Source organism: Haemaphysalis longicornis, unplaced genomic scaffold (genome assembly GCF_048455015.1).
Source record: "Haemaphysalis longicornis isolate Haplotype H1 unplaced genomic scaffold, Haemaphysalis longicornis Haplotype H1 scaffold_6, whole genome shotgun sequence".
Classification (NCBI taxonomy): Eukaryota; Metazoa; Arthropoda; class Arachnida; order Ixodida; family Ixodidae; genus Haemaphysalis; species Haemaphysalis longicornis.
This window is the reverse complement of record NW_027526407.1, coordinates 115,470,488-115,483,955: the sequence shown is the minus strand read 5'-3', so window position 1 is coordinate 115,483,955 and position 13,468 is coordinate 115,470,488. Positions and strand designations below refer to the sequence as shown.

General features: G+C 45.5%; 1 protein-coding gene across 1 annotated transcript in view; it reads left to right on the top strand.

Annotated features, from left to right (window-relative positions):
• The first annotated feature begins 4,865 nt into the window (after positions 1-4,865).
• Positions 4,866-13,468, top strand: part of LOC144143207 (carbohydrate sulfotransferase 14-like) — a 30,924-nt gene continuing 22,321 nt past the window's right edge. Inside the window, exon 1 of the mRNA XM_077674997.1 lies at positions 4,866-5,300. Within this exon, the coding sequence (XP_077531123.1) occupies positions 4,866-5,300 (435 nt within the window). The remainder of the gene's footprint in view (positions 5,301-13,468) is intronic.

The following is a 13,468-nucleotide window of genomic DNA, read 5'->3' as shown; positions in this document are numbered from 1 at the left end:
CGTAACGAGGAGTGCTCACGAGATGATGCGGCGGCAGTCCAGTGCGCGATCTCAGCTCGTGCGCCGAGGCACGCGACTCACAGCCACTCCGCATATATGCGCCGATAAATTACCTGACCTCGGTGGGTGAGCATTCATGTCGCACCAACCGCAGCGAGTGGCGTTGTGAAGGACCCCCCCGCCTGTTTTCCCCTCCCCCCTCAGCTGGAGGTGACCGCCAGAATGCCGCATTAGCTCCTCCGCTCCAGCAAATTGTAAAGGCGCGGAACTGGCATGGTTTTTCATCCTACATCACGGCGACATGCAGAGAGGCTGACTTGCAAGATAAAAACAATCTGTGGACAGGCTATGACGATAGGGAAGGTGTTAGCCACAATGCACGCAAGTCTGCTCGGTAGTTCTGCTCTTGTTCCACATTAGCAAAATGTAAATTTTTATTTCAGCAATTACAATACAATTTCTACAGAGCGTGTATATACAAGAGGACATCGCAATGCTTGAAACCTCTGGCTGGACTTCCTCTAAACATAGCTGCAGTAAAATGCAAACTTGGGCTAATTCGTACATGTTACATGACACTTGGAGGAAACATTTTCAGGACGTGGACTACACAAGAGTGAGATACACACGGCGGTGATTATGAATTGAGACGTTTAGTTCGAAGAAAGAACATCTATAGCAGTTTCAGCGCTAACTAACCCTCTACGAAAAAAGAAGACCATTAGAACTACTCTATAGCCGTTACGTAGCGAATCGCCGGTGCCCATGGCTCAGCTCTTGCAATTACAGAGAACACACTCGGTTGAAGTACGCCACGTCTGCAACCACAAGCCGAGAGATAACGAGATGACATGTACTTGACCTTTCTAGAATGAGCGTGACGCCATCTCCCGGCGGACTCAAAGTCACGGTCTTCCAGAGTATTCTTAACAACTCACGGCGACGCATTAATTGTTCCAATACAGCTGAAGACGGGCAAACGCAGGATTTCATTCAAGGGGGTTGGGAGAAGAGACTGGGTAGAACCGAGAATAATGTAATGAGAAGGGTAAGGAGGTAAACAGAAAAAACAGGAACAGCAACACGCATTGTAAAATTTTTACTGAATGTTCGCCACACACCGCTTCTTTGCACTTGTAATTTTTTTCTTAACAAACATCGCAAAATACCTGTTTGTTGTGGTGGTCGTAGAATTGTGTCGCCGCCGGCAGGAGCTTGTGGCATCACTTGCAACCGAAAAATGCTTATTTATAGTCGCTATGACAGGACGATAGGGGGGTGTAATAATCCATTCCACCCTAGGGGGGATTTCGGGACGTTCCCTTGCGCTCCCTCCGTGTTTGTGGTAGTACCCTTCAAAAATGTTAATGTTGTGTCTTTAAAGAAATAGCAGAAGAATGAGGGTATTATTGCGGAAATCGCACCCATCTCCGAATGATAAGGTGAGGACGCAGTGGTCTCAAAACATTTGCGCCTTGAACGACGCCTTCCGCCAGACGATATGCGTGACCTGGCGTAGTCTGCTCTTCGATCTTCCGTTTTTAATGCTGAAACCAGTAAACCTAGGCATCACCAGGTAAATTCAGAGCATCTCGATTGAAAACTTCTTGGATGCAGCCTTCTTGTATTTTCTGTCAATTACAACTTTGGGAACTGTGAAAGCCAATCCTTTTTCCTGCACTTTAAACTTCATGCCAGTAGAGGGCTTGTTGTCTGTACGGCAAGAGAAGCATAAAATGACATTACTAAACTGCCGCATCTTGCCGACATAAGAAATAACTGCGGTGATCAAAGCAAGGGTATAAAAATTTCCAAGCCAAGGACTTTTCCTGTCAAATTATATGCAAAAAGAGTCGGTGGCCGGTACTCTTTATTAATAGAAAAGGTAGTTTTAAACAATATTTAACATAAATTGACCATATGCCACGCAGTGATTTTGTGCCACGCAGTGACAGATAGTGTAATACTACACTATTCTCTTTTAGTGTGTCCTTTCCGTATTCTACACTAGCGCCCTTTGCGGACTTCTGCTTTTCTAGAATCATTGTCTCCCTCTGAACATTTTCTCGAATTCGCTATAGATACACTACTGTAGTTCAAGGTAACCGTGCGACCAGTGTTGGGAAAATAGGAAACGGCACTTGCTGCGATCACGTGCTCTTTCTTTCATCGCAGCGTTCCGCTCCCAGGTTGGCACAAGCCAAGCCCTCTTTGAATGATTGATTGCTATTGGCACCTCCTTCACAGCGCTGTAAGGAAGAAGAAAGTGTGACAGCTGCATCGTACGGGTATTAACCTACGGGGCAGAAACTTGGAGGCTCACTAAGAGGGTTCAATTTAAATTGAGAACGACTCAGCGAGCAATGGAACGGAAGATGATAGGTGTAACATTAATGGACAAGAAGTGAGCGGAGTAGGTCAGGGAACAAACGCGTGTAAAGGACATGCTAGTAGAAATTAAGAAGAATAAATGGGCGTGGCAGGGCATGTATGCGAAGGCAAGGTAACAATTGATCATTAAGGGTAACAGAGTGGATCCATAGTGAAGGTAAGCGTTGCAGAGGAGAGCAGAATGTTAGATCGGCAGACGAGATTTTGAAGTTTCTGGAAATAAATTATTCCCGATTTTTCAGTGCTATAAACAAACGCTCTGGTTATCAGTTAAAAGAGCAATGTCATCTGCGTAAAACGTTCTAGTTATACGCTGTGGTACTTGTTCGCCTTTACACATATGCGTTAGTTTGAACCCAAATACATTTTCTTCCAGTTTTTTTCTAACCCTGCCGTGCAATATATAAACAGTAATCGATGCAAAGTGCATCCCTGTTTCTGTCCTCGAAGGATGTTACCCTCCTGTGCGATTTCCGGCCATTCCCATGTCAGGTGCCCTCTATTATGTTTATACATTGGTATGTACGCATCACGAGCCATTTATGGGTCGCTTGGAACACTTCTATTCCCTCGAGCAATTACTGTATAAACTCCACGTTTCTTCTCTGGTGGCCTAGGGCTAGAAGAAGGGGTTTTGTAGCTGTAATGATAATTATTTGCCGTTGACTTTGTTTCTGCGTGTGTGAAATTGTGACAAGACATTTGGGGGTTGGTACGGTAGAATATTAGCGTAATTAGTATTGTCAAATCTTCTACAATTTTTAAAGTTTCTTCTGGTTTCCTTCTTATGACATTATTGCTATGGATGTTAAAAAGTTGTTCTCTGTGTTGATTTGTTACAGGACAGTCCTGTAAATAGTGGTCGAAGCTGTCTGCTGGTAGATTACTATTATATTTGTTACTATTTGTAATAGCAAACCTGTGAAAATAAAATGGAAATCTACCGTGTGCAGTGATAAACTGTGACGTGTAATAGTTCGTGGGAAAGGGGGCCGGAGTTTTGTGAACATTTTTTATCCACTGGAATGTGTCGCTTTCATTTCCTTCTTGTTGCCACTCAACATTCCAATGTTTTCGTACCTTAACATTCAGCTGTTTTTTGGTAAATCGTAGTGAAATAGGCCAGGCTTTTTTAGCTATTTCATCCGCTAATTTGTTACGACATTGCCACTGTGAGCTTTAATGTAAGTGAACGTTATTTTGACCGAGTGTTCTATTTTGTTTAGCAATTCTTTATTTCTAGATTTATTTGGGTTCAGAATATTTGGATTGCTCATTGTGTTTAGGGTTGATAGGCTATCAGTATACAACTGTCCGTTACATTCTTTGAAGATAGTTTGGAGGTATTCAGTTGCCTTGAAAATTGCGATTCCTTCTGCCTCAACGTTATTGCTGTACTCCGAAGGTTTGTATTGTTTGGTTTCTACTATTTTTCCGGATTTATGTAGAATTATAAAAGCTGCTCCTATGTCAGTTTTTTTTCTTGCAAGCCGTCTGTAAATACTGCCAAGTCCGTCTGCGAAATTCGTTGAGTAAGACAGGTAAAAGATGTCTTATCAGCTGGATGCAGCTGCCATATATCTACTTTATTAGTTTTTTGGTCTTCTGTAACAGCGCTGGTTTTCCAGGTGAACATTTTTACGGCGAACGGTTCCTTAAATGTTTCCATTTCTTTTTTGATTGCTTGATGAATTAGAGGGATATTAGCTATAATGTTTAAGGGAGAATTGGATACTGTTTTAAATGCTTTGGTAATTTTGATAAGCCTTGTTCCTTGAATACTTCGTGGTTTAAACTATAATCCTTTCTACAGCTCTAATAGAAATTTGTTGTAGGTGTTCGCTGGTAAGCCCCCAGTTGTATGCTGTAAATTTTCGTAGGCTGCCTATTATTTGGTTTAATTTTTCCTTTACATAGTTAATATAAGGGATAAAACTGAGCTTGTTGTCTATATAGATGGGTAACGGCATAATTTCTTTACAGAATTTAGGATTTTTGTTTCTATGTTTGATAATGGGAGGTCTTTTATTGTACTTGTCACCTAACGCAGTGAATTTTGATTTTTTTGTGTTAAATGGAAGTTCTTTGTCTATTCCCATGCTTTTTACTATTTTTAACGCTTCGGTTGCCTTTTGCGCAATATTATCTCATGCATTGCCTGTTATTACTTAGGTTATGCCGTGGGCGAAGGCCTGAATATATACATCGCTATCAAATTTGCTGTTTATGAGATCTAAGATTGGTATGTTCCAGACTAATGGACTTACAGGTGACCCTTGCGGAGAACCTGACTTAAGATCAAATTGAATTCTTGATTTCTCCATGTTGTAGATAATTTTTCTATTTTTTTATATATGAGCCGAATAGATAAGATTTCTCGGACAGCCTGATTTTTTTAGAAAGTTTACAATGACGGATGATTTGATGCAGCTATATGGCTGTTACTTCAGAAGCGCAACCGCCTGAACGCGGCCATGAGGAAGACGTACAAGGCAGCCATAGGCGCGCTCGATAGCGCGTGCACGGAGAGGCTCTTACAACTGGGAATACATAACACGCTGGAGGAGATCATGGAAGCCCAGCGGGTCGGCCTGATAGAACGGCTCAAGGGTTCGCGAACGGAGAGGACCATTCTCGCCTGGTTCAGAATGGAGACGGCGGCTGACCCTCAGAGCCTTGGCAAGGAGAAAGAGCGCGAAGTCCCGGCGGCAGTTCAAAACGCCGTCCGACTGCACCCGTTACCCAAGAACATAGATCCGACCCACAACGCGGACAAGAGAGCGGCCAGAGCGAAGGCTATGTTGGAACATCACCTGAACGTTCCGGGCACCAGATTCGTCAACGCCTCGGAGTACTGCGACTACCGGTGCTTCGCGGCGGTAGTGATAGACGGGAAGACGGGACTCCCGGTGAACGCCGCGAGCATCGTCACGAGAGACGCGCAGCGAGCGGAAGAGGTGGTCATCGCCCTGGCCATCGCGGACCCAGAGAAGACGACGGTGCTAAGTGACTCCAAGAGTGTGGTGCGCAATTTCGCCAAGGGTTGGCTGTGCTGGGAAGCAGTGCGCGTGGTCGAGCGGGTGAACAGTGATGCACGCAAGGTGACAATCAAGTGGTTTCCGCCAACGCGGGGAACGAGGTATCTGAATTCGCCACCAACCACAACGAGACGGCGAACGCAGTCGCGCGAGGATTAGCTGGCTGCGCGGCAGCAGTGGAACTGTCTGCAGAGTGGTTGACCGAGATGAAGGACAGGTACGATACCTTTCAGGGTATCACCAAATATTATAGAAATAGTAAGAGGGTGCTGGCACCGCCTCACCCCGAGCTAACCAGGGAGTAAGCGTCCACGTTCAGACAGATGCAGATGAATTCACTGATGACCCCGGTCGTCATGAAACACATACAGCCACAACTCTATACGGACGACACGTGCGTGTTTTGTAACAATGCTAGGGCGTCGACCACCCACTTACTGTGGGACACTAAAGTGCGACCTAACGAGGCGGCAACCAGGACAGACCTACCGCCGTGGATCCAAGAAGCAGTGCGCAGTTGTGACAAGGACACCCCAACTATCAGCCGTCCAGCAGGTCCTGGCGGCCTTCGAAAAGCAGCACCGGAGCGCAAGCTGCGGGCGACACCCTCTCTTACGGGGCAGTGGCGTCCAACCCTGTAGCGAGTAGCGAAGGGGTGGTCCCAGTAGGGGTTACGTCGGGATCGACGAGTGGCTACGTCCGGGCTCAGGATGTCTGTTGCAGGCATTCAACAAAGTCTGTCTTCCTTCCTCCTTTATGTCTAAAGAGAGGACAACACATACGGCTTTATCTAATCTTGCTCGATCAATTTTCTTTTTAACTCGTTTAAGGCGATGGTTGCCGGCGTGTTATGAGTGAATCCGAAATATTTTGTGCTATGGAGCTTTTTCTTGGTTAAGAAGTATTATGTTCTGTCTTTAATTTTTTTCAAGTATTTTTCCTAGTATGGAGCTGACGTCTATGGGTATATATTTGTTGGCTCCTTGAATATCTCCTGATTTCGGTATTAAGGTTACGTTTGATTCCTCCGACAGTGAGGGAGAGTATCCTGCTTAGATATATGCATTTTAAAAATCGTGAAAGAATAGTCTTTGATTATTATATAGACGTTGTACAAACGTGGCTTGTAGGCCATCTGGTCCAGGAGCTAGATTTCTGCGTAATTAAGAAATAACTGCGTTTATTTCATTTTCCGCAATAGCAGCTTCATGGTTATCGTTTTGAATTGGAAAAAGGTCACGTCACAAACCTTGTCTACCTCGTATAACTCTAATAATATATAACGTGTTTCTTCGTTTGGTTTATTTTTCCTCCACTTGGTTTTCCCAAACTTGAAATGATGGTTGCTTTGCTATTCCTCGGGCTAATTTTTACGGTAATGTGAAGGGAGTTTTATGAACTTGTGAACAATGTTGTTCCGAAATTTTATTTTTGCGGTCGCTAAGTTATCATTGTAAGCTTTGTGTTCATTATAGTACTCGCACCTAAATTCTTCCCTGATTTCTCCTCGCGATTTTTTATACCCCCTTCTTAGTGCTCTTACTCGCTTTGTCATGATTTCAAGTTCAGCTGTGTACCCGCCGCGGTGGCTCAGTGGCTAAGGCGTTGCGCTGCTGAGCGCGAGGTCACGGGTTCTATTCCCGGCCGCGGCGGCCGCTTTTCTGATGGAGGCGAAAAGCAAAAACGCCCGTGTGTACGATATTTCGGCGCACGATAAAGATCCCCAGGTGGTCAAAATTAATCCGGAGCCCTCCACTACGGTGCGCCTCATCGCCTGCGTTGCGTCGGCGCGTTAAACCACACAATCAATCAAGTTCAGCTGTCCTCCACGGGTTTGGTTGCTTGGGGGTGGTTTAACGTTTCTCAATGTTTACTGCTTACAGCATTTTTGATTTCTTCTGTTGTTTTAGTCCCGTTTCTGGCGATTTCGACCCAACTGTCCCTTTTTAAACGTTGTAGGACATGTTTCTTGCCTTTTAGGGTGAGACGGTACTTGGGTTTGTTAAAGATATCGTATGAAAATAAACTAATTAATTGGTGGTCGCTGCGATTGTCATCTTCCAGTACTTCACAGTGAATAATTTCTGTTAACAACACTTGCCCTAGAATGGTTACGTCGATCCAACTCCTACCTGTACTGATTTCGACTTCCGAAGGTGAGTTAGGGATATTTATCACAGACAGGTCGTGCCTAAGGGAAAGTTCAAGTAAATCGTCACCCCTTGGATCGGTTATATCTCCTCCTCATTCTCTGTGTTTGGCATCGAAGTCACCGAGTAGTAATACATGGTCTGTAGAAAAATCTCGAAAGGAGAGTTCTAATCGGTGTAACGTGTTTTCAAAATCGTCTCTGGGAGGCGCGTAGCAATTAATTAAAATGAATTCCTTTTTTTGCCAGTTTACCTTTTCCGCAATAATGTTTTGTTCAAATATTAGCGGGAATATTTTTACATCTGGAGAAAAATATACTGGGGCGACTTAAGGGTTGTTTCTCTGTGCTATGACTTGATATCACATGGGAAAACATATGGCTTTACCTTTCACATGATAAGCTTCCTGTATTGCTAAGATGTGATTACGATTTTTGTTAAGGTAGAAACTCAACGCCTCGCTCCCTTTGGCACACCTTTCCAAATTAACTTGGATTATGTGTTGTGACGACCGTGGCTGCTGCATCACTGCATCGGCCGTCGTATCACTGTGAACAAGCCTCCAGACACGCCTCCTTTTCCACAATCATTTCCCTTCACAAGAGCCCAGCTTCAGGCTGGCGCTCTCTTCTTGCACGGCCACGACATTTGTGGTTGGTCGTGATGACCTCGTTCTGGTGACGTCTGTTGAGCACATCTGGCGGCGGACAGGTAGCGCCCACGGAAAATATTTCAATGATTTTATTATGACCTCTATTTAATAAAAAGTAAATTCACTGACATAAAATTATTTTTTATTATATTTTGTGTCCGACGTGCCATTTTGATATAGGCAAAAATTCTGTATTTCCGGCACGATGCAGAGCGTTATTAAACGTGGTCATAAACTGCGGCTCGTGCCTAAAGCCGCCTAAAAGATATCAAATCAGCGTTCTAAAGACACATACTACTAGAATTGATTTTAGGCACTGTTTTAAAATGGGCATATCGCAAAAAAATTGCAATTGCTGGGGCTATATCCCTGGCCGCCAGCACCAAAAGCATTAACCCTAACTTCAGGCCACAGAGGCCCAACAATGAGATTATGTAGCAGTTGCCTATTGAATAGCCGGCGCCTTCCAGCCGAAACATCAGAGGCTGCCAGGGTATAGAGAAAACGCCTGTTCGGTTTGTACCGACAGGAGAATGAAATCTCGCATCGGGTGTATGTCTAAGGAGGGGGATACCGCTTTTGTGGAGGGAATTGATGTCGGTATATGGGGTGCGAGAAACTGCCAAGATGACAAATATTTAGAGGCTACTCAATACAGTGAGGAAGAGTTTCGGCATCTCTGGATAGGAAAAAGACACGGCAGTTTCGCCTTTTTCTAAGGCATACCTGGCATTTCTTAAAATCATTGACAATGCTGTGAATTTTTGTTACGCATGCAATAGAACTAGGCAATAAAACAGCAAAGCACATTACAGATCACAACGTGGTGATTGGAGTAAAGAAGTTTTAATGTGGGTGGCGCAAAGTGATTCAATAAGTAAACGAACGAGCCGTTTTTCTTTCTGCTCGAAGATATGTTGTAGATGGCCATCAACGACTTTTCACTACAGAACACGACTCCTAAGTTTTTTTTTAATGGAAATACACTCAATGAGGCACTTGTTCAGCTGCAACAAATTGGCAGAAGTAAATAGAATTGAAAATGCAAAGAAATATTTTAGATACGACCGCATCTAATTCACTCGCCTTGTCCGTCCATACGGCGTTGTTGTCCGTTCACACCCCTCCCCCTACCCTATAAAAAAAATAATAGTTAGCTGCGCCCTGTTTAGATCCCACGACCCCGTGGGCGGAACGCGAGGTACATGGTGCTCTTTCCACTGCGCCACAAAACCGAGACAGAATCAAATGCTACGAACGCGCCTTATATCCTTGACTCATTCAAACTACGTCAAGATGCTACTGACACAACGCATGATGGGGCAATGATTAACACTTGCAATAAAAGGAAAGAAGCTCCTACTTACAGCAACAATGATGGAGGAAAGGTAGTTGCGACAGCGAAGCCCCAAGCATACCACTTCGAGAGATTGACCAAGTTTGGCCAATAAAACATAATAATAATCATAACACATAATAATCATACGCGTTCCCGACATGTTTCACGCGATTTCAGAATCAAGCCATCGGAAACACCAAGTGAACCCCAGGATGCGTCGCATCTACACAGGGTTCCCCTCGCGGGGAGAGCAGGTGGGCGCAATTTTTTTCTTGAGGTTGAGATACACGCAAGCATTTAGTTCTTTTGTGAATGATGATTGGGTTTGTGTTTTTGTGCAAATTACCCATATGCTCAGATTATCATCGCAAGTTGGCAAGCGCCAGGAGGCAAGGCACATGACAAGAGATGAGCAGCGTGTAGGAAACATTGAATATCTCACAATTCCCCTGCTCCCATTTGAAACTACGTAATTTTTGAGTCATTAATTCAATGGCGGGGCTACAATAGACCATCGCGGTGCGTTGCTGTTTCGTTCAATCTTAATTCCCTTCAAGAAGCCGAGGTCAGTTATCTGAACGCGTGAGTCGAGGTAATTCACGGAAAAAAAAGCAACAAGACCCATACCCACAACGCCTTCGCGTAGCGAGTGGACAACGTAATCGAATGTTATAGAAGCTTCTAGAAAAAATGCGCAAAAAAGTTTATACCATCTGGATTCGCTGTTCCTGCTATCAATGACTTGTTTACTGTAAGCTGCGTACCTCATTGTCAGAAGCCTATGGGATTCGGCATGTGTCGCAATGGCAGGTGTTGCAATATACGACCGGAAAATAGGCAAAACGAACGTTGTACAGAGGAATATAAACAAATATACCTCGAAAACATGTAGAGAGGTTGAAGTTAGGACATTTAAGCAAAGCTGAAAGCAGGAAGAAAAAAGCTTAAGCACAGGAAAAATGGAAAAATGACAGAAAGAACGCGTTGCATTTGGGACTTGCGTACCAGATGCGGCCCGCCAGGTGGTTAGACGTGTAGGTTCCTAAAAACGACGATGGTTCCAGGAACGTGTAGGTTCCAGGAGCACAGGTTTTAGGAACGTGTACGTTCTAGTAACTTAGGTTCCAGGAACCTACACCCGAAGCTCATTTAAACAAGCAGCGATGCGCCTTCCTTTTGCATGCTACGAGATCCCGTATGAAAGGCCGAAGTAAGAATATAAAGCGTGTAATTCAATCGGAGACGTGTTAACCCTTTTTTTTGTGGGTGGTTTTCTGTGCACCAGTGTGGAACGGGGAGGTTAAACCCAAGAGAATGAACACTATATAATGACTCACGTTCCTGATAGCAGCAAGAAAACAAAAAGAAGACATAATCCAAAGACTATGATAGAGTAGGTCACGTGCCACAGTAGCAAGATTACAAGAAAGTTGGCGGCCTATCTGGTCACCGTCCTGCAAATGTCTTGGAAAGAGGCTAGTATTTTGCCACACGTGCAACAAAAACGCCTCTCTTCATTCCACCTCCCAAGGTTGAATGGGAAAGGCGAAGGTGGGATGGGAAGCTACGGGCGCGCGTAGTCAGCAGCGTCGGTGAAGACCGCCATAGCCGACTTGCGGTATTGTCTTTCGAGGGCTTATGCCGAAGCCGTTCTTCTGACGACCCTGTGATGGTGACTTATCTTTGTTGGCATGAGCGTGAAGTCCCATGAAAGGAGAAAAACGGCCTGGACACAAACCCTAACACTGGGAATGCACCATACGTATTCACGTTCTGCCTCGAATACGCCTAATCTTTTTTCTCAACAATGTTGACATGTGTGAAGTATAGTACAAGATTTAGTAATTCGGAAAGGTATTGGGCATATGAACTTAATATTTTAGAACGTTTGTAATGTTTGCCTGTTTGGATAATTCGAGGAAAAGACCGACAGACGACCATTTTTTAGTTTTAGTAGCCCCATAAAGGATACCGTCTTTGAAAGAAGGATGACAACACAAAACAACTAACGAGACATAGCCTCTTTTTTCGGTCTAGGTCATAGAGGAATCTACTCTGCATTGGTATGCTAGCTGAAGACGCCATGAGCATTTGAAACATGACACGAGCATGCGCAGTGCAGCGCCGATGAAATGGGCACCACCGGTGTAAAACGGCATTTTTAGCACCAGATGAGAAGAAGGGATGGACGATGGGAGGCTGTGAATATGTAGCTTGCGCCTCACCTCATCGATGGCTATATCTGTGGGCCAAAAGTACTGCATAAACTTTGTACCACCGTCGAGCCACGCGCCCTGTACAAACGAAAGTTCAAAGAACAATAGATTATAAGATGACACGCATGGACCCACACAGAGTCTGATTTTCAGAGTCCGGGAAAAGTGGCGTATAGTCGCAGGTACGAAAAATCGCAAGCCGGCATACAGGCGATCAAAGGCAGTATACAAGTACAATCTTTCGCCCCATCGAGCACAACGTGACGACAGCGGCGGGTGCTTCCTTCCTTCGGGCGCCACAAGACCACACCGTCTATGCTTCGATCTAGCCGTCGGCTCCGCAGTCCGATGATTCTCACACCTTGCACTCACACGCTTAGACATTTATAATTCGTGTACGTTCCCCTCAGACACTTTAAATACATTTCCGCTTTGCCTATGGATTCCTTAATTTGTGAATCATTGAGGACAGTTTGCTCGTCAACTGTATCGGTGCATTGCCGTTTGGTTTGTACTTATCTCTCATTCGCTGTATTAACGGTGGTGCATAGGGGCGCGCTATGTCCGGCGACGCTTGTTACGCCAGACGAAATGCTGCCCGGCACGCCAGGCGAAGGTACATCGCGGGCCGAAAAATGGCACCACCGCCTCGACGGCCGTCCGATAAACGATCTCCATTGGCACGCCAGAGGGTCAGGAGAAGAGGAAGGAAATGATTATGTAAGACTTAGCGCGGCCATTAGACAAGGGCCTTCGCGCCATGGACGCCGAATGATTGGACAGACCAGGTGTGCTCACCACTGAACGCTCGCCCATACTCGCTACGGAAACATCGGACGGAGTAGGGCTAGAACATCAGCGCTTGTTCGCCCGTGAGCGTCAACAACAGCTGTGCTGTTATATCCGGTTTCACGAGCGTGACTCTGGCTTTATTTTTAAAGCGACGCTTTAAGGTTCTCACTGATGCCTTCTGTAACACAAAAATGCTGTAGAGAAAGAAAAAAAGCGTTTCCGGTGGCTAGAATTGAACCTGGGTGCCTCGCAGTATGAAGCAGGTGTCTGTCGAATTGTTTAATTTCAACATGGTCGATGCGGCTCGGAAAACATACAGGACAACCAAAGAATCCACCACGAGAAAGCTTCGCGTTGAACCATATCCGTCGTTTGACAGACAGCTGTCTGATTTTTTTTGTGTTCGTGGCCAGCCAGCATGTTTTGTGTTCTGCCTATGATATTTGGAGCACAAACACGCGGGCGCCCTTTTTCAGATGAAGCTGAAAAACGGGAATGCCGAATGTCAAGAGTGTGAAAAATTACGCCCACCTCCCCTGGCGGGAACCCTGGTGTGATGCGACGCTGAAGGGGGTCCCATTAGTGTTTCCGTTGGGTCGATTACTCGAATTGCGTGAGCAATCCTCGGATAATGCGAGAGAGAGAGAGAGAGAGAGAGAGAGAGCAAGCGTAGCGCGGACTACCGTCGACTGAGGGACCGGCCGGAGCGCGGCACTCCGCTTATATGCGTAGCGTGCCCGAAGGAGAGGAGACAGCGGAGAGAGAGGGCGCTGCACATGTGCACAGCGCGCTTGCGCCGCGCGCAGCGCCGCCCACCGGCGGAGTGAGAGAGCGCGCCTCACTGCGCGCGCCACAGATGTTGGGGGAGAGGGCGCGCTATCACGGCGAGA